This window comes from Thamnophis elegans, chromosome 3 (genome assembly GCF_009769535.1).
Source record: "Thamnophis elegans isolate rThaEle1 chromosome 3, rThaEle1.pri, whole genome shotgun sequence".
In the NCBI taxonomy this organism is placed as follows: Eukaryota; Metazoa; Chordata; class Lepidosauria; order Squamata; family Colubridae; genus Thamnophis; species Thamnophis elegans.
Window position 1 is genome coordinate 32,939,428 of NC_045543.1, and position 21,745 is coordinate 32,961,172.

The 21,745-nt window shown below is 38.0% G+C and overlaps 1 protein-coding gene across 3 annotated transcripts in view; it reads right to left on the reverse strand.

The window, feature by feature from the left end:
- Positions 1-21,745, reverse strand: part of ADARB1 (adenosine deaminase RNA specific B1) — a 66,017-nt gene that overhangs the window by 24,122 nt on the left and 20,150 nt on the right. The window contains exons 2-3 of one of the 3 annotated variants that reach the window (XM_032213104.1): positions 14,343-14,387; positions 9,267-9,341 (exon numbers count right to left, since the gene is read on the reverse strand). In XM_032213104.1, coding sequence (XP_032068995.1) covers positions 9,267-9,341; positions 14,343-14,367 — 100 coding nt within the window. In that variant the 5' untranslated portion in view covers positions 14,368-14,387. Of the gene's footprint in view, positions 1-9,266; positions 9,342-14,342; positions 14,388-21,745 lie in introns of those variants that run through there. The other 2 variants (XM_032213106.1, XM_032213107.1) reach the window with 2 other exon arrangements.

The following is a 21,745-nucleotide window of genomic DNA, read 5'->3' on the forward strand; positions in this document are numbered from 1 at the left end:
TTTGGGGAAGCATGGCATATGACTGTTTCAAGTAAAATTTAGGACACACTTTTTTTTTAAAAAAAGAGCCATCTTTATTAGGAATATATTTTTCTGATATCTATAACTATGCTTGCTTGGAGAACTAACTACCAGGAGTTAGTCTGTAGTCTTTTAATTGGGTATTTATTTAGAAACATCAATATCTATTATGTATGCTGAAAGCATAAACTGGAAAATAGAGCTATACAGAAACTAGTCTCTAACGAAGATAGATACATTCCATGAAAAATGAAGATAATAATAGTCTCTGATTCTTTTAACAACACATACACAAAAAATGACCTTCAGGAATCCTAAAGCCACTGCAGGATGGAAAGATAGAAAAGATAGACTAGTACAGGAAAAGCTTTTTCAGAACTCAATCTGTAACCACACTTAATGCATGGAAAGAAAGAGGAAGAATTTGAAAGGAGGAAAAGATATTATCCTGTCTGTCTTATAAAACTAAATAAAGTGTATAAAAGAAATACATCACACTTTGATCTCCATCAAAGTACAATCTTTCATGACATGAGTAGATATTTCTCAGTTTAATTTTTTTATACTAATGTATTACCTTGATAAAATTACGATGCACACACGCACACACACAAACATATATAGACATACATACTGTACATATGGGGCAGGGCTGGGTTCCTACCGGTTCGCACCGGATCGCACGATCCGGTTCGTCGGTGAACCCGGAAGTAAGGAACTTCCGGGAACACCGGTCCTGGGCCCTGTCGCGCGCTCCCCCGCCCGTCTGGACTAAGCGCAGCCTGCCGTTCACTGTTTGGCTGGAGTCCAGCCAATCAGTGAGCGGGCTGGCTTCGTTTAAAAGTGTGGCGCCAACGGCTAACATTCCTCTTTTGAAAAGAATCTTTCTCTCAAAGAGTCTTTTCCAAAGGGTTTGTTTGTTGCCGAGACGCCTCGTTTCGCGCTTCACGCCTTCCCTTCGCCTTCCAGGAGCTTGCTGCTTTCCCCACAGGTAAGCAACCAAGCCCTGGCGGCAAGACTCGGGACGCTAGCGGCGGGACTTCGGGTGGGCGGTGGCGACGGCAGCGGTGGTAGCGGCGGTAGGAAGCTGGGGGGGGATAGGGGTGGCAGCGGTAGCGGCCTAGGTTTCGCCAGGGAAGGCCTCCAGGCCTTCCCTCGTGAAAGCCGCGGCGTCGCGTAGGCCACGTGGCTGCCTCCGGGTGGTGGGGGCGGCGGCCTTGCTTGCGAAAGCCGCGGCCTCGAGTAGGCCACGTGGCCGCTTTCGGGTGGGGGGGCGCCGGTAGCCGCCTAGCTTTCGCGAGGGAAGTCCTCCAGGCCTTCCCTCGTGAAAGCCGCGGCGTCGCGTAGGCCGCGTGGCCGCCTCCGGGTGGCGGCGGCGGCGGCGGCCTCGCTTGCGAAAGCCGCGGCCTCGAGTAGGCCACGTGGCCGCTTTCGGGTGGGGGGGCGCCGGTAGCCGCCTAGCTTTTGCGAGGGAAGTCCTCCAGGCCTTCCCTCGTGAAAGCCGCGGCGTCGCGTACTACGCGTGGCCATCTTCTGGTCGTTGGGGGGGGCGGCCTCACTTTCGAAAGCCGCGGCCTCGCGTAGGCCGCGTGGCCGCCTCCGTGTGGTGCGGGCGGCGGCGGCGCCGCGGCGGCCTCGCTTGCGAAAGGGAAGTCCTCCAGGCCTTCCCTTGCGAAAGCCGCGGCCTCGCGTACTACGCGTGGCCGCCTCCGTGTGGTGCGGGCGGTGCCGGCGCCGCCGCGGCCTCGCTTGCGAAAGGGAAGTCCTCCAGGCCTTCCCCTGCAAAAGCCGCGGCCTCGCGTACTACGCGTGGCCGCCTCCGTGTGGTGCGGGCGGCGCCAGCGCCGCCGCGGCCTCGCTTGCGAAAGGGAAGTCCTCCAGGCCTTCCCTTGCAAAAGCCGCGGCCTCGCGTACTACGCGTGGCCGCCTCCGTGTGGTGCGGGCGGCGCCGGCGCCGCCGTGGCCTCGCTTGCGAAAGGGAAGTCCTCCAGGCCTTCCCCTGCAAAAGCCGCGGCCTCGCGTACTACGCGTGGCCGTGGCTGCGACCGTCTAGTTTTCGCTAGGGAAGCAAGCCCCCCACCTCCCCTCTACCCTCGCCTGGCTTGCTAAGCATGCCAGGCAACCTAAGTGACTTTACCTAGCCTTGTCCCTCCAGTCAGGTTTCTTACCTGTTCCTGCTGCCTGCCATCGCGACGAGGATCCATCCATCGCATCGGAGTGCTGCTGATTCTGCCTGCTGCTGGTAAGTGGCCCGGTTTTATTTAATTATTATTTTAATGTATTTTAAAATATTTTATTTAATGCATAGAATTTTTTATAATAGTTTTACATATAAGTATTGAGTGTAGAATACTTTAAAATGGTTTACTTTAATTTATTTTGGATATAATATTTTTTTAAATCGTCTTAGACGATTTAAAAAAAGATTCTATCCAAAATAAATTAAAATAAACCTTTTTAAAGTATTCTTCACTCAATACTTTGAAATGTATTGTGCATTGAATTTTTTATAATAGTTTTATTGTAACTTATTGTGTGTGGAATATTAGTAATGGTTTCATTTATGTTATTGTGTGTTGGCATAGTTTGAAATGAAATATGAATTATTGCTTGTGCTTTGAAATAATCCTAATGCATGAAACTAATTATGATTGAATAGTTTTACTGAAACCTTGGGATCTAACATCAAAATTTTGATCGCGTGGCCATGAGAATGCTGCAACGGTCGCTAAGTGTGAAAATGGTCGCTAAGTGTGAAACATGGTCATCAGTCACTGTTTTCAATGCCATTGTAACTTTGGTCACTATACCACCTTTCTGGCCACAGTTCTTAAGTGAATAACTGCAGCTGACAAGTTACTAACATAAGTAAGTGAATCTGGTTTCCCCATTTGACTTTGTCAAAAGGTCACAAAAGGCAATTACAGGACCCCAGGACACTGAAAACAGCATAAATACGAATCTGTTGCCAAGCATCAAAATTTTGATCGCGTGGCCATGAGAATGCTGCAATGGTCGCTAAGTGTGAAAATGGTCGCTAAGTGTGAAACATGGTCGCTAAGTGTGAAACATGGTCGCTAAGTGTATGTATCCTAGAAAATCAGATTTAGTGTGTTTCACCCTCATTGTTTAGGTAATTCTGAGGTGGTTGATGGTTCTGTGAATGCCTGTCCTTTAAAATTGCCCGCAATGCCTTGATGGTTTTTATTCCAGTGGCTTTGTCTTTCCTGTCCTTAGGCTTAGGGAAAAAAAACCTGGTTTCATTCGCAGTCTTGGGGGGGGGGGTTGTTCTTATTTTTTTGTGTTTTCCATCATAGTTTGTGTGTGTGTGTGTGTGTGTAATGTCCCGCAGTTATCTACGCATTAATAATGATCTAGTAATATTTCCTTATACATTTTAGGGACCTTTCTTTACATAATTGGTCTTTTCTTTCATACTTTTGGCTTTCTAATTCCTGTTTCCGTTAGTTGGCAATAGCTAAAACCAATCCCACGTGAAAAAGTATTCAAAGCCTTCTTGATTTTAATTGTCAATTTATTTATTCCTGCACATTGTAATATTTATTCATTTACATATCTCTGTTTTTCCACTGTTGTGCAAACACATCCCACGTAATCTGCCACTCCCATCCGGTCACATGGGCGGCAAGCCACTCCCATCCGGTCACATGGGCGGCAAGCCACTCCCATCCGGTCACATGGGTGGCAAGCCACTCCCATCCGGTCACATGGGCGGCAAGCCACTCCCATCCGGTCACATGGGCGGCAAGCCACTCCCATCCGGTCACATGGGCGGCAAGCCACTCCCATCCGGTCACATGGGCGGCAAGCCACTCCCATCCGGTCACATGGGCGGCAAGCCACTCCCATCCGGTCACATGGGCGGCAAGCCACTCCCCAAAGGAGGCCACGCCCACGGAGGTGGTTCGAACAATTTTTGAAACCCACCCCTGATATGGGGTGGGCGAAAGGGAAAGAGGCAAAGACATAGAAACAGAGAGGATAGTTTTATATCAACACTTTCTTAGGGAAGAATGGATGCAAAATGGGCATGTTAGGGAGTATCATAAATGAAAATTCCCTGGTTTTGTGATTGCTTTAAAAAACAAATTTGGAGCAAATTTGACAGAATGAATTAGTTTATGAATATATGTCATTATGACATGACCACATTCATACTTATTTACCATCTCTATTTTAAACACATCCATTATTTCTACTTATTTCCTTTCAATTTGAATCCCTAGAATCCCTGAATATTATAAACTGCTGTTAATCTGTATATTATAAGGAAAAATATTGCAATTTAATTTGATCTATAGGTATTAAAGAGGCAAAGATGTATAATCAGACTGAAAAAGGGTAAATAACAAAATTCAGTTATATGCATAATAATCCCCACTCTATTCTGTACAAGAGAATGGAAACATAAATTACCACTACAGGACAAAATATAATGAGCAAAACATGTTAAAACTGCACACATGTCTGGAATATAGGACTATGGGGTTATAGGGGAAAAATCATAGGCAGAAGAAGAGCGTGTCACAGGATCAATATATCTGGCATGAAAAAAATAAAGCTTTAATTACCCAACAGATTTCCTATGAGTTAGTATTACTATCAGCTAATGCTAGATTATACCATGAAAACATACAAATGGACTTAGAGTGAAATGAAGTAATTAACATTAACTAGAATATCTAACAGATAAACTTAATACAGGTAATTATGTGTAGATTTAACATAGTATGAAACATTTTTTCAGCTATCACCCCAAACTCAATGTATAAAAGAACAATCTTTCCAACACAGACATCATAAGATATTATGACACTATATAGATTGGATTAGGTTGTTAGAATTATACTAATGAAATATATGTTAACAGTTGAATAAAATTAAAAAGGCTCTATAAAAAAGAAAAAAAGATTAATGAAATAGCAGAAAAACAGACTAATATTTAAAGGCAGATGTCAAAAGCATACAATATAGGCAGGTCACTAGACAAACAACGGAAGTTAAATATTATTGGACAGGAGAAAGTTCACTTCCTCTTATTTCCTGGAGTACTTCCTAAGAAGAGTAGGATATTCTACTCCAACTGCAACCCCCTTTTCATGCTTTTTAAAGCTTATTTAGTGGCAATTCTCTAATAGACATTTTGGCTTCTTGACTCTTTCTAGGGCTATTGTCATGAGTTAAGCTCACACATAGCTCTACCAGCTCTGGTAACCTCGCCATTTGTAGGCAGGTGAGGGCAAAGAAGGAAGGCTCCTTTTAATTCCGAAAATGAGTCCCAATGAAGAAAATTTAGGGCACTTTCTGCTGCTCAAGTGTCCTTTCTCTTATCGCAGAGTTATCTGTCACTAGTTGCTCTGTGATATTGAGCAAACAAACAAAAAGACAGCAATGACCTATTTTGAGGATTTAAGCTGTCAAGTTGGATATACCTCTATTAAATAAATAGTTTAAAACATAATCTTGAGTTAAGTAGTCTTTAAATGCTGCAAAGGATTGCCAACAATTATCTTCAAGCTACAAACCTTACGATACACACTACAGTACTGCAAAAATGATGTGAATTTTATACTTACAGTATATATAGTAATGCAGACCGTAATCTTCCATGATTTTTAAATATTTTTTCTATGTTATTATTCTTTTGTTAAAACAAGATACTGTATTAAATGTCAAAGCCTTAATTGTAACCCAGTAATTCATTGCTTTTTTTAAAAAAAAAATAAGACACCACATTTTTAATTTGATGTAGCTAAATGCTGCAAGGAATCCAGTGAAAAGTAATATTGGGTTTTGCTGGAGAAAAATATTCTAAAGATTTAAAAAATTTAAATGCCTGCTACACATGCAAACATTTGATCTCCTGGATAACATATTTAAATTTGTTTTAAACCTAGTAATTAAAACATGCACACACCACTTCACCTAGTTGACAAAGCTGATGGAATGGCTATTAAATTTTCATTTATAACATCCTCCAACAAAAGCTTGATAGGTTACTCCTTTCGGTGCTCAAAAGAACAAAAAATTAGAAGAAGCTGGATAGAAAGAGATTGGTAAAACATACAAGTTAAAAAGCAAGAAATAATACTTTTACAATAAAGGAAAATAAAATAAAGTTTTGCATTTCTAAAAACAATTTCCTTTGTAATATGTTTCACTATATCCGATATTTTACCTCAAGGGACAATCTGACAGATCGTATTGAGATAAAGCACATTTATATTCATATGATATAATTTGGAGATTGTACATGTTTAGAACATTTTTGTCCCAATAAAAATTTCAATCAAATAGTTTGAAAGTTTCAGATTGTTTCAAGCTGGACTGTCAAATATGTGAATTTGATTATCACTGGACCAAAGGAATGTTTTTACCATCAACCTTTTGAGTTGTTAGAAAATATTTTTGAATTTGTTTTGTATTAAGATAAATATGCATGTCCATAGGCCCTTTAAAATAAACAAGAGAGAGATTAATTAATATTTCAGCATTTCTATAACAGCCCAATATTTAAGGTCTTTTTCATTTAATACAGGGCAGGAATCCGAGAACAATCCGGCAGAAGAGGCCAATTCATATTGCTGTAAGTCACAATAAACATTAAAATATGAAATTAAAATATGATTAGAAAATTTAACTAAATAAGAACCTGCTCTTCCAGTATAATTTCTTACCAAAGTGGACAATAGTAGCAACAACATCATTATAGAAATTAATTGTACAAACAGCAATAGGTTTTTGTAAATTGTAATTGTAAAATAGCAATAGCTATTTTAAAGTTTAAAAAAGGAAATTGTATTAAAATATAAATCTTATTTAGCCTACAAAAGTCTCTTTTTCCTTTTCAGTATTTATTTGCAACCCCCTTCTATCAATATTGAATGAGACGTTTTCATACATGCAATTTTAACAGGTAAGTTTAAACCCACAAATATAGTTTACCATTATGCTATAACATAGAAAGATCTACTGATATATAAGTGAACAAAAGTAATTCAGTGTTAACGTTTAAACCAAGATGCACATACACACATATAAAAAATGGAAAACCTAGTGGTATCATGAGCCTATTGATTTTGCAGAAAATATATATGATTCTCTCCCTGGTAATAAGAGATCTCTCTTTATAAATCCTCTGATTTTGCAGCTTTTGTCAAATGAAGGACAAAGTCATATTTACAGAACAATAGCAATCAGTTAAAATATATTATTTAATACTATAATCTAAAATAAATATATTTAATATTTCTTTTGGCATGTCAAAAATAAAATACAAAACTCATGACACACAAACAAAGAGTACTCAGAAAACTCACTTTTTAAAATAAAAATGAAAAATATACATTAAATTTTGCATGCAATGGATAGGATGTGGAGAGCTATTTTAGTTACCTCAAGGAAAGTTCTATTTTTAATGATATAGCATAAAACTGAAAGTTCCCTTTATATGACATGCACAACCCAGACTAGTAGAGGATCTAATAGGATCATTCTGTTCACTCCCATTCAGCCCTATAGTCTAAACGGGGTTTTTTTTTTTTGTGGGTCTCAGAACTTGGGAGAATCTGCTCCTTACTGAGACAGGAAATAAAATCTAGAGCCTCATATCTTTTTCTAGAAGCAGAGAAGAGTTTGTTTTCTGATTCTGGAAGGCAAAGCTCATCTAATCTAGAATATACATATGCATAAAAGGAGTAGGGTTTAGATCCGAAGACCAAGTTCACCTCTTTACAGATGTTGACCCCACATCTAGTTGCTGTTGGCTTACTGCAAGCTACCTAGATCTCTGTAATAAAAATTAGTAGGTGAGACAGGGTTTCCTTTGTAACACAGAACCCAAATAAGTGATATTGGCATTTCAAATGTATTAAAGAATCTTCTTGTAAGAAATGTTTCTCAAAATATTTTATTTTTTTCTCAGATGTACATAAATTAAATATGGGAACAGGGATACTATACATCTCTGCAGTTATTTCACATCTCTGCAGAAAGAAAAATGCTAGCTAAAGCCCTGAACAACAAAAGACTACAGTAATCATAGCTTCTATAGCAAGCTTTGTGAAATCTTGATAAAAATGGCTGAAATATTTTTTTAAAATTGTAAGAACATAATAATTGTATTATGATGATTATATAAATAAAATATAATTATGATTATCATAATTATTGTATGATAATCAGATGACTTTGAACGTAATAGTTTAACAAAAATGTTGCTAGTTTCACAGAAATAAATGATGATCTACAACTTTTTATATTCAATATCTTATGCTTGTCTAGAAGGGGTAAAACTGGTTTTAAAAACTAGAAGAAACAGAAAACCAGGTATAACAAAGTTTAAAAAATAAATAAAAACAAAGTTATGCATATAATTTGATCAAGAATAAGAGCATAATTGAATGCATGCCTACTTATAAACTCAAAGAGTTCAATACGAATGTTCTTTAGTAGTTAATAGAGCCCTTCCTCGAGGGAGATGGGAGGTCTAGAAATAAGTTTCCCTTGTCCAGTTGTGTCCAACTCTAGGAGGTGATGCTCTTCTCTATTTTTTGGCTGAGGGAGTCAGCATTGTCCATAGACATTTTCTGTGGTCATGCAGCTAACATGGCTATATGCTAAAGGCATATGGAATACCATCACCTTCCCATCAAAGTGATACCTATTAATGTACTCACATTGGCATGCTTTCAAACTGCTAGGTGGGTAAGAGCTGGGGGAGGAACAGCAGCTCACCCCATTGTATGGCATTCAGCTTTCCAGCTGACAAGCTCAGTGTCTTTAACTGTTGAGACATCATGCCCCCTGGTCTAGAAATATGAAATATAACTAACTAACTAACTAACTAACTAACTAACTAACTAACTAACTAACTAACTAACTAACTATATAAATGAATGAATGAATGAATGAATGAATAAGCTAAGATTAACTAATTTACCAAATTCAAGGGGACCTAATTATCAGTGAATATGCATTCTTTATATTCATTCAAACCAAAGCAACTAAATCTTTAAGTGAAGGAAATAGACCACATATTCAGTGGTACTAATGTACACTTCAGAGACTGCTCCTTGTGCTTAAATGCTGACACTGTATCTTACTGCATGCAACAAAAAATAGAAAAAATCCTCATTTCATTAAAAACCTGAAAGGAGATTTTCTCTCTATGAAAGGGAATTTAACAAAAGTACTCTGCAGAAACCATACTGAGTACACCTTACTCATATTTTCTTCATCATCTATGTTCATCATGAAATAGTTGTTCAGGCTTCTATACTGGTGCAGATGACTTTTTCCTGAAAGATAAAACAGAATAATTTTAGTATGTTTTAGTAAATAATATTTGGTATTATCAGCATGAATATTTAAATATATGTTACAATATATATTATACAGCACTGTGTTTCATACGAATGTTTATGTTCACATAAATTACATTCTAATACTTATTGATAATTGGAATTATCCCAGATGAGTGTATGTTTTTTAACTTAAAATCCCAGTCTGTTTTTAAGCAACTTTAAGCAAGGTATTTTTATTTTATTTTATATTATTTACTTATTTAAAAACCCAATTGGTTGGGTATGTATCTTTTCCTTTTAAATCCTCACAGTAACTCTCTGACCATGATAAAAGTGAGTAAAGATCAATCTATCTGACTGTGGTGAAATGGGAAGATACTGTACACTTTGATCACTTTCTATCCTTGCCTTCAGAGGCTGTAGTATCAGTTCAGAAGCTTTCATCACTGGAACCTTTCAAGAAGACACTGGACTGCCATCTCTCAGAAATGTGTAGGGTCTGGAAGAGGAGCCAACGTCAGAACGATACGGACATGCGGTCTTGATGCTCTGAGACTGCAGCCAAAACTTTTGCTGCTGGGTGGTCCATTTGGACCTAAACCGTCCCACAGAGACGGTTTAACAGGAAGAATACATCTTGCTGATCTCAGGGACATCGCAAAGTCCCTGATCCATCCAAGAGAAGTTCTTCAAGCCGGCGACAAAAAGTCCAGCCACCAGGCTGATGAAGTCGGGACAGAAAGAGAAAGTGTTTCCAGCTGGTGAGGAATTTTTACCATTTTAAAAGAGACTGCCTATAAAAAACTTAAAGTTAATTTAAATTTGAGAACAGAAGAAATAAGCGGCGGAATTGAGCTTTGAATGGTTTTGGACAGTGGGTTATCTTACTTTTTAAATGTTATTTTCATGGATGGAATTTATGCAAGCCTTTTAAACCCAATGGATTAAGTTTTCTTCTTCTTTTTTATTATTTTTTGCAACTTATGGACTAAAATTCTCCTTCTTCATTACTGCATGTGTTTTTCCCCTTTTCTTCTCTATTTCACTTAAGAATTTGACTTTTTTTAACTTGGAATAAAAGAGATACAAAAAGTAACAAAGAACATTGTAACTACAGAGGGAAAGATGGCACTGCTACTTAGAGGCTGGAGGTTTGTGTATTGGAAACAAAACACTTTTACTTTCCTCACTGATTATTCTGGCTTGGCACTTCAAGGTCTCACTGTTTTGTCTATAGAGAATGATACGAAGAAAAGCATACAGATGTTCATTTGAAGTATATCTTTAACCAGAGAAAAGTGAAAATAAGACCTTATTGTGAATTTATGCTTAATCTTGTAAAAACCTTCCAAACCAGAGCAGCCATGTTTGTCATCTGGAGATAATGGCACAATGTCAACAGCAGAAAGAAACTTTAAGTTTGCAAAAGATACTGTTAGAAATTCAGAAATTATCAAACACATTTGAGAGGATGGAGAAGAAGTTGGAAAATCTAGAGCATCTAACAGTAAAATCTGATGAAAAAGTTGGAGATGTTTATCAAGTGGAAAAAGTGGATGTTAGAGTCCTAAAAACCGAAGAGAAAAATGATTACAAAGAAATTAAATCTGCTGATATCTATGGTGATTGGTTTGTGTCTGGAAATGGAAAGATTGGAATACAGAAAGAGGAATTAAATGGAAGGGAACTCTACCCCAGATGGCAAGATGCAGAAGAAGAAAAAATAAAAGAATTTATTGATTTAAAGAGAGAAATTTTATTAGCAACATCGTTGAAAACACCACTGACAATTAAAGATAAGCTGATTAAGGAAACAGAAGGTGGGCATAGAAATTACATGAGAGAGCGATACACTTTCTACAGTATGTAAAGAAGGAGGATTGTTTGTGTTGTGTCTGTTTTGAAAATTAAAAATTATATGTATGTATGTATGTATTGTGTGAGTGTGTGTGTGTGTGTGTGTATATATATATATATATATGATTATGTATATATGTATATATATGAAATGTGTAGGATCTCCTGTTGGGTGGGGGTTGGACTAGATGACCTACAAGGTCCCTTCCAACTCTGTTAATCTGTTATTTATCTGTTATTTATTTATCCTCTAATTACAAAGCAGGTAGTATGAACTATTCTAGACTTCATACATTTATGGCTCCCTATTTCATTAGCTCTTTATTTATTCAGTCATAAATTAACTGAGCTTGAATCAACAGACCATGGTTAGTACTTAGATAGGGGAATTTTACCCAGGGAGATAGACTAGACTGGGTACTTGAAAAAATGACACTGATTCACTTAAACATAATATTTTCATACATTTTTGATAAACTGTTTGCATTTAATGTACTTATCAATGTAAAATATCAATAGAATTAAAGAAATATATTAAAGTTAGCACAAATAACCACACATGGGGAGGCAACATAAGGCCCAGAGTCTCCTTATCAATGAGAGGGGCAGCATATAAAATTAATAAATTAAAAATAAATTAAAATATTATACTCCTGTAAGAATAAATACTTAGAATTCTGTCTAAATGAGAAAGTTAATAGATTTAAAAGGTTATCTTTAAAATATTTTATTTAGATAAGAAATGGCTTATTGTGGGATAAGCATGGAATCTTAAAAGTTGCTTAAAAGTAGCAGAGTTAAAACAATGCAGCAATAGTAAAAGTATTAGCAATAGCAATAGTAATAGCAGTTAGACTTATATACCGCTTCATAGGGCTTTCAGCCCTCTCTAAGCAGTTTACAGAGTCAGCATATCGCCCCCACAGTCTGGGTCCTCATTTCACCCACCTTGGAAGGATGGAAGGCTGAGTCAACCTTGAGCCGGTGAGATTAGAACCGCTGAACTGCAGATAACAGTCAGCTGAAGTGGCCTGCAGTACTGCACCCTAACCACTGCGCCACCTCGGCTCTTCCATCTACAGTTCTTGATGAGTTGTATTTTCCTGTAAGAACAGGTATACAGCTTGCACATTATCCTGAATTCACCCTTTTTGTTAGAGTGGCAGGTAGAAGACTTTGCAAGGGAAGTCTTTCACCAGCTTTGGTGGTCCACCAGTTGTGTAATTACTAGAACAGGGAGGCACTGACAACCATGATTAGCAGCCTTGTCATGTCCTGGTTAGACAACAGCAATTTGCTCTCCTTCAGATTGCCCTTAAGTCCTCTATAGCTGTTGGATAATGTAGCTGCTATTTACTGCCCATTGGAAAACAATTTAGCAGCAGTTATGTTGCTGGAACTGTACTGGCTGCTGTTGAGTTTCTGGATCCAATTCAAGAGATTGATCATTATCTATGCAACGTATCCCATAGCTCCAGTTTTTCTTATCTTCAGGGTCACCTATTCTATACTAATTGTGCCCATCCAATATTTGTTAGCCAGGAAGGAGCTCTTTAAGTTTCCCTCTTACAGCTAGAGGGGAAGGAGCTCAAAAAGTAACTACTTGGTAGCAGCCCTCCCAATCTGAAAAAGCTTGTCCTCCCCCAAAAGATCATGAGGGCCTCCTCTTTTTAAGAAATAGCTTTAAAATTACACTTTTCCTCAAAACCTCTGATCAACAAAATACCGATTAGGTTGATAGGAGAGTTTTGCGTAGTACTGGTTGTTTTTAGTTTATATTACTATGTTTTTATGATTGTAATCTATCTAGAATCAAGAAAGTATACAGCAGACAAATAGTTCCAAAAATAAATAGTGAAAGAATAATGAAGCTATGCAAACCATGCATGATCCCATTGTATGTGAACTTATATGCAAGTTATGAAACAATAATAAATTAAACAAAAGTAAATTTGTCTGGGCATGGCTGCTACTCACAGGCGGTTGATGAATAAGGTCTCATGGCTTTATACATAGCTATTTTAATACTTAAATATGACATAGAAAATCTAAAGCTTTATTTTGAGAAAGCAAGTCCACAAATGGACCTATGTGATTTAGGGAGACTGACGTCCAATTCACTCTCCTAAATGCAGATCAAATCACAAAATATGCTCTAATAGCAATAGCACTTACTTATATACTGCTCCATAGTGTTTTAGAACACACTCTGGGTGTTTTATAATGTTAGCATATTGTCTCCAACAATTTGGGTCCTCATTTTACCAAGTTTGGAAGGCTGGAAGGCTGAGTCAACCTTGAGCTGGTCCCGATCAAACTCCTGGCTAAGGGCAGAACTTGCCTGCAATGCTGCATTCTAGTTATGGTGCCACCAGAGCTCCTCACATCCTACAGGTGCTGATATGACCATAGCAGCCATACATTTTTTTAAAAATGCTGTTGTTTACATAAACAACAAAATGAAAAGAGAAGATGTTTGATTCAACTAATAGGATGTGATAAATCAGCTGCCCACAGATGAAAGAGGTAAAGATGAGGTTGTTCACTGTATTGCTACAACTTCACTTGACCTAACATTAATCTTTCATCACTTATGCTTTCCTTTTAGATCAGCACCCCACAATCTTTTGGGAAGTTTCTCTGGGGAGAGGGTTTTTCCACGAACCGGAGGAGGCGTGGTTTTGTGCGCTGCCTGCATTCTGTGAATAGGCCTTCGCTTGTATGTGCAGTCCGCTTTCTGGCATACCACAGACTGGTGCTGGTTCACGGACAGGGGTTGGGGACTCCTGCATTAGATAGTACTTTTTTATCTGTCCATTCCCTTTCCAACATATTTCTCCATTTTAAAAAACAAAATTGGGATTCATTCCCAATTAATAATTCTTGTATGCCTTCAATTACAATTAATTTTATTTTATTTATTATTTCTATAGAAAACTTTTGTTTTCTATCTAAATCACTGTGTCTTGTCTTCATTTGTCTTTTTTTCTATATATTAGCTTACAAAATGTTTCAGGACCCACATTGTCCCAATACAATCATTTAATTCATATGTTCTCCTCCTAAACTAGAGGAAGACCCACTTCGGTCAAACTGTTAGGTTAATTTTTATCCACATTCCATTATTTTCTTTCTTACCTTGTATTTCTTTTTCTGCCCTCATGATGTGTAGTATTGCTGTCCCTAGAATGAAAGGAGGCAGAGGCATTAGGGTCAGAGTTGTGACTGACTCTGCCTCTTGTGATTTCCCTCAAATTAAATGGGCATTGTTGGAAGTTAAGGACATAAATCAGCTAATGCAAGATCTCTGTTTTTTTCAGAGGTAGGTAAAAAGACCAGGTATAGCATGGCTGATGGTCTTGTTACTACTAATACAGATTTCAAGATTGTCATCTTTAGCAAGAAACCTCCATAAGAAAAGCTTCATGGCTCCAAAAGACCCTCCACAAGACCCTCTATTACTATTGAGAAGGGTTGATAATGAAAGGGGAGGATGTTTTTGAAAGCTGCATCAGTCCCCAGAGAGAGGAAAGTTTATAATACTCTTAACACAAGAAGGCAAAGAAGGAAGCAGAGACACCTACGGTATATAAGCCTTCCAGTTATATACTGGTGTCCCCTTATTTTATCAGAAACAGGAAGCAACTCAATCCCCGCCTAAGCAATCTAACTTACTCTACAAAACCATGAGCACAGAGGAGAAGGTAGGGCATTGTACAGTAGTTCTAACAGTCTGAGGATATATCTGAAGAAGCATTACCAGTCTGGTCTACTACCAGTAATAGCAAAACATTGTTCCGCAAGGGCAAGATTTTAAAATAGTAAGGAGAAGTCAAATAGCTTTCACAACTATCCACTATTCTGTCCTCTAAATACTGAAAGAACAATCATATCCCATTCCAATTGGAAGGAAAAAAATGTGAAGAAATTTAGGAAACTTATATGAATGCATAGGTGTTTTTTTTCTTTTATTGAACTAAGACTTAAAACTAACTGCAAGAAATCTAACAGCAATAAAAGGGGGGTTGGCTTTGTTACTAGTCAGAAGTGGGGAAAAGAAGGAGTGGGTTTATTGCTAAGAGATAAGAGGTTAAGAGATCATGGGGAGAGCACAATGCTCCATTCCTATTCTGTATCAACCTGTTTCCCCAAAGGAAAACTGTATTCAAAGGGGATTTAAAGAGAAGATTTGTCACAATAGACTTGGAAATTCCATTTGTAGCAACTGATCCTCAAATACAATAGGTACTGATTTGCAATTTATGTCCTCTGAGCATACAGAATGGTCTGGCTAAAATTTGAATCAGCAAATTTGACTATCTGAAATCTCCAAATTTATCTCATAGCTTAAAAATGGTAGACTCATTGGGAAAGATCTAATTTTAACTGAACTATTACAGTCCAACATCAACTGGTAAATCCCAATTTTGCATGCATGGAAAGCAGAGACGGTATTCAGCCGGTTCGCATCGGTTCGGGTGAAGCGTTAGGGGAAATTTGGCCTGGTTCGCCGACACTCACTCGCCCCGCCCGCCTGCTTGACACTAGCCCCACCCATTCCCAGCCCTATATATGTTGCCTTCACTTCACCACATGGCCCAGCTACTTGCCTCACCAGTTGCCTCTGCACCTCACCCGCTCTGCTCAGTTCACCAAAGGTAAGTAAGCATGCCGCCTGCTTGCCCTTCACTTTGGGTCAGGGCCTGGGGCCCCAGGGATGCACCATTTCCTGAGGCCCTGGAGCCACTGCCCAACTTGGCTGGATCAGGGGATGCGCCATTCCCCAGCTCTGGCCTTGCTCCAGAGCAGCCACCCATTCACTACCCACTCTCCCTTCGCCAGTCGCACATTTTCCCCATTTCCCCTCCTTCGGAGGCCCTGGACCTAGCCCCACTTCCTCCCCCATGACCACCTCTTTCTTTGGGCTTACCGTTCTCCCATGGTGGCTGGTCCAGACTCCGGAAGGCAAGCTCTCTTTTTCAGTACGACTGCGAGAAGCCTCCCTGTTCGGACATGCCCAAGCAACTCCCTCTGGCGCAGCTTTCCTTCCGGAGTCCAGACCAGCCACCTCAGAAGGTAAGCCCAAAGAAAGAAGCAGTTATGGGGGAGGAAGCGGGGCTAGGGAGGGGAAGGAAGGGAAGCCTCTGAAGGAGGGGAAAGAGGACTGGCGAAGGGAGAGCAGGGTAGCATGTAGGAGGAGGAGGCCTTTAACAGATTAGGCCAGCCCTGGGCAGAAAATATGTAGATAGGTGGAAAGTAATTTTTTTCCTACCGGATTCTGTGGGCGTGGCTTGGTGGGGGGGTGTCATGTGACTGAGTGGGTGTGGGTGTGAGTGATGTCAAGTTGGCCATGCCCAATCAGCCACATGACCCCCCTAGCCACACCCACAGAACTGGTAGTAAAAAATTTGAATCCCACCACTGATGGGAAGCATATTTCAAATATCAGTTGTCTGTTCTAAATTTATATAATAATTCTGATTTTTAAAAAAGATACTTAAAAAATCTAATCTTTGCCCAATTAGTCTGATAGGCATCATAAATAAGCTCTATTCTAGAAATCTCCATCTAAAACTGGTGGATTGATTGATACATGGTATTATCATAGGATTGGAGCAAGCTGGCTTTCTTTAGGGAAATGAGATCAAGCCTAGACTTTCCAAGTATTGTCTAACCAAAGGTGCATTTCTTTTTCCCTATATTGGGAAATAGTAACCAGAAACAATTATAGGGGAAACTGTTTGCCCTTGCCACCTCAATCAATTGACTATTTGCCTTTATCAATGTTCTTTTAGAATAATTCCATGTAGATTTTCTGTTCTTGCTGCCCATGTATCCACTGATAAAGAGATGAAAAAAGTATGTAAGTGACCCCCACCCTTTATGTTCTGTTCTTCAAATGGTCATAGATGCAAGCCCTATGCTAGCCAGTAGAAATTCTCCTTTAGGCAGAACACATGGCCATTTTTTGTACATTCCTAGTACAGTACTTATGGGGAGAACCTTTAAGAGTCTTGAACACTGCATAGTAGGAATAACAAACTGTAATAACAATGAACTTGACATCAACCACACTAAAAAAATACGTGTTTTATCTAGAAATGTTGTATTATTCCTTTAAACTTCAGATCAAATAATTTAAATATCACAGGATTTCCTCTTCAGCATCAATATCCAGGAAAGATCAAAGGTTACTTTGCATTTTCAAAATAAAACAGCTGCAATTTCATCCTGACATCAATTAGGCTACACAATACAAATGTTATAAGTTACTTAATTTATAAATCCCTGGCCTAGAAATATTGCTCTGACGCCCCTCTTGAAATAATTCAGTCTAAATTCTTAAGGGGTTTATTTGGTGTGCCTCTATGTATTTCTAATCCTATATTAAAGTTAGAAATATAGCAGTCTTTCACACAGGTCTCTAAATGGCTCATTTGCTTCAATTATTCACTTCAATTGATTCATTTTAAGAGTGCTTGGGTTTTTCTGAATCTTTCTAACAATTTTATATCTACATGATCAAGAAAATTAAACTGCTTAAGTCTTGTGATTTATCCTTATCTTACATATTGAACTTGAATATATTAGGTTTTTACAAAATCTGATCAGAGATGAAACAAACCTTTGACATATTCTTCCAGAAATACCTTTCTAATCTGAATATATATAACTCACACTTCATCATTAGATGCTTTATGGCAGCCTCCTATCACATGTTCTGTCATATAATGGATAAGCCAATGACATTGAAAAAATTTACACAATTGTTTTTGTTGTTCACACTAGACTAGACTGATGTAACACTGTAAAATACAACTTCCCACCTAAAGATCTTCTTAACTATTTATTTATTTATTTATTTAATCAATCAATCAATTAACTAAGAGAAACTTAAGCATTAATTTTAGAAAAGTCGACTACCTTCTGATAAATTTGTTCCAATGTTGAATGGCTCTTACCATTAGGAGACTTTTTCATGTCCATTTGAACTCCTTTTTCTTCAATTTCAACCCATTGCTGCTTCTTTCATGGAATTGTACTTAATCAGTCTATCATACATGATTGCTCTGAAAACAACCATCTCCACACAGTATTCTTTCATTCAGAGTAAACAAACTCAAAGTCTTCAGTCATTCCTCATTTTTCCCAGGCTCCTTATCTTGGTTGTTATCTTCCAGACATTGTCTAATTTGTCACTATACTTACTATAATGTTGTACCCCAAAATGAATTCCAAACACCCTTATGTAATCTGATCAACACACAATAGAGAGAAAAAAAATTCTCTTGTTTTTGTCACCATACTTCAATTGATACAGCTTAAGACTACACTGTATGTTTTGCTTTGCTTTTTTAATTGCAGGTATTTTTTGGAGTATAAGACGCACCGGAGTATAAGATGAACCAAGATTTTGAAGTGGCAAATTTTTTAAAAAGTTTTTGCACTCTACAGACCTCCCGAAAACGGGCCCATTTTTTGTCCAAAAAAAGGGCATGCATAGCCTTTAGGAGGCTTATAGAGTGCTCCTGGGGGCTGCAGGAACAAAATGTGGCCTGTTTTTCACTCATTTCTGCCCTCCCCAGCCCCCAAGAGCACTCTGGAAGCCTCCTATAGGCTATGCATGGCCATTTTGGTGAAGGGGGTGGAGTTTTGGGAGGCAGAAATTGCTGTATTCAGTGTATAAGATGCACCCAGATTTTCCCTCTTTTTTGAGGGAAAAAGGTGCATCTTATACTCCGAAAAATATGATACATCATACTATAATCTCAGGTTCTGCTTATGACCCATCAGAACACCCAAATCTTTCCACACATAATACAGTTTCCTCATCCCATAATGCCTTTGATTTTTTCATTTCAAATGTAAGTCTTTTGTGTTTGCCCCTGTTGAAATTCATGTTGCTACTTTCTGCTGATTGACTCAGTTTATTAAAATCTTACTGAATATCTTATTACCTCCTTTAAATTGTTTGATAATAATAAGAAAGAACTGGAGAATACAAAATACAAAGTCCTGAAAATGGAAATAGAAGTGTGGCAAAAGAAAGCAAAGATATCTTTGGTGGTTTCCAATTTCAAACCCCTATCCCGATGATGCAAATTCCCACCAGAGCACTGGCCCTCCCTCCCTCCCTCTCTTTTGCTAATTGCTATGATGGACAGAGGTTCTTCATATTCTAAGCTGTCAACAAGACACTCTAGATTCCATAGACAATCATCTAGCAGAGCCACATTAAAACATTAAATATTTTAAAGTAACTGAAAACACATTCTGCCAGGGTGTCCTCCTGCCCTGAAGGAGATAACTGGTTGAAAAGATTGTGTCACATAATCAAACCACACTAAGCCATCCAATATCTCCTCATATTCTGTCTATTAGAATATTTATACCCTAGAGCAGATGGTTGCCTGCTTACTAAATTCAAAAGGATGGCTAGGCTAAGACTATGAGAACAATCAGCAACGTATGGATGTCAGTACCTATTCTTCCCCGCTGCCATCAGAACTGATGAAGCTTCTTGGATAAAAAGTGAAACATTTTTGTCTTATTCCTCAAAGGGAAAAAAAATCCAGTTGCCTTTTGAAGAAGAAGAAAAAAGCACCTTCGAGACAGTTATGACCTGGATGATCGAGAATATCCACAGACATTTGGATCAGGAACAGTTGGTGAAGGGATTTAAAAAACTGGGAATGAAATTGACTTTTTTATCTTTGGAGCTAAATGCATTTTTCATTTCATCCACCCTTATGCTACTTATTATTTTTGTTGCTTTTTTTCAGTGTAACCAACTCAACCTTTTTATTTATAGTCAAGTATGAGAAACAGAAGGCTGAAACAATTTTAAATGGAATATAAACTACAGCTCAAATTAGACAAAAACTACAGCATAATGTTCTTTAAAGACATGTAAATCTTACAGTTTACTTAAAAGATTTGTGCCCATTATTTATTTAATGAATTTATCAAATTTATTTGCCATCCACATAGCAATTGAAAGCAAATCTGAGCAGCTTAACAGATATTAGTGTCTATAAAACATTCCTACTAACATTTAAAATCACTAATACTTTAGAAATTGGCATAAATGCCCACTGGAAATTCACAAATGAACTCAACAACTATTCCTGTATATCCCAAGCAATGTGAATTAATTTTTTGTTCTCCCTTTTATTATCTTGCTCAAAAAACAGAATAATAGTTGTTCAAAAAGGTTTGTTATGAGCAGCTTAACTTCACATTATTGTGGGAAACATTGTTATAAATATTTTAATTTTTATTTGATAATGGTTCTGCCATCCCAAATACTGTGTCAGAACACAAGAAATAGATTGGGAAACATGGAGAGAGAAATGAAATATAATAACAATAATCATTGGCTTAAGATCCAGAAGGAACAGACTTGAATACTTGGCCCTATCTAACAAAATTAAATTCAATGGTGAGAAAAGCAAGGTTTTACATTTAGACAAGAAAAACCAAATGCACAGGTATAGAATAGGTGGCACATGGCTCAATAGCAGCAACTGTAAGAGGGATCTTGGTGTTCTAGTGGACAATCACTTAAATATGAGCCAATAATGTGTTGCAGCCACCAAAAAAGCCAATGTAATTGTAGGCTGCATTAACAAAGAGATAGACTCAAGATCATGGGAAGTGTTAGTACAGCTTTATAATGCCTTGGTAAGACCACACTTGAAATATTGCATCCAGTTTTGGTCACTCTAAATATAAAAAAATGTTGAGAGTTTGGAAAGAGTGCAGAGAAGAGCAGCAAAGATGATTAGGGAGCTAGAGGCTAAAACATATGAAGAATGGTTGCAGGAATTGTGTATGTGTAGTCTACTGAAAAGAAGGAAAATGGATGACATGATAGCAGTGTTCCAATATTTTAGGGGCTGCCACAAAGAATAGGGGATTAACCTATTTACTAAAGCACCAGAAGACAGAACAAGAAGCAATGGATAAAAATTAATTAAGAAGAGAACCAACCTGGAACTAAAGTGAAATTTCCTGGCAGTGAAAGCAATTACCCTGTGAAACTGCTTGGTTTTAGAAGTTGTATGTAGGTACTCCATCACTGGAGGTTTGGACAGCCATTTGTCCAGAATGGTACAGGGTCTCCTCCTTGTACAGGAGATTAAACTGTTATTCTGTTATGTTGATATTATGCCAAGTGTGATAGAATGTTTCGACAGCTGTGCCAGGACAATAGCGAGCAGTTTATTAGGTTACTTTTACACACAGAAGTTCAATGGCTCTCAAAGGATACATGCTTGTCTCATTTTGTTGCATTATTTGATAGTGTCGTACAGTTTTTTGAAAGTGATAATGAGGCTGGTCTCTATGAACAGTTAAAAACCGTAAAGAATGATGCCTTTTATTTGGCAGACATTTTCAAGAGATTTAATGAAATTAATTTGCAGCTTCAAGGAGCCAATATAACTCTTATAAGTTGTAAAAATATTGTGTCATTATTTATCGAAAAGCTTGACCTTCTCCGTCATAATATTTTAAAGAGAGAATTTCATCAGTTTCCT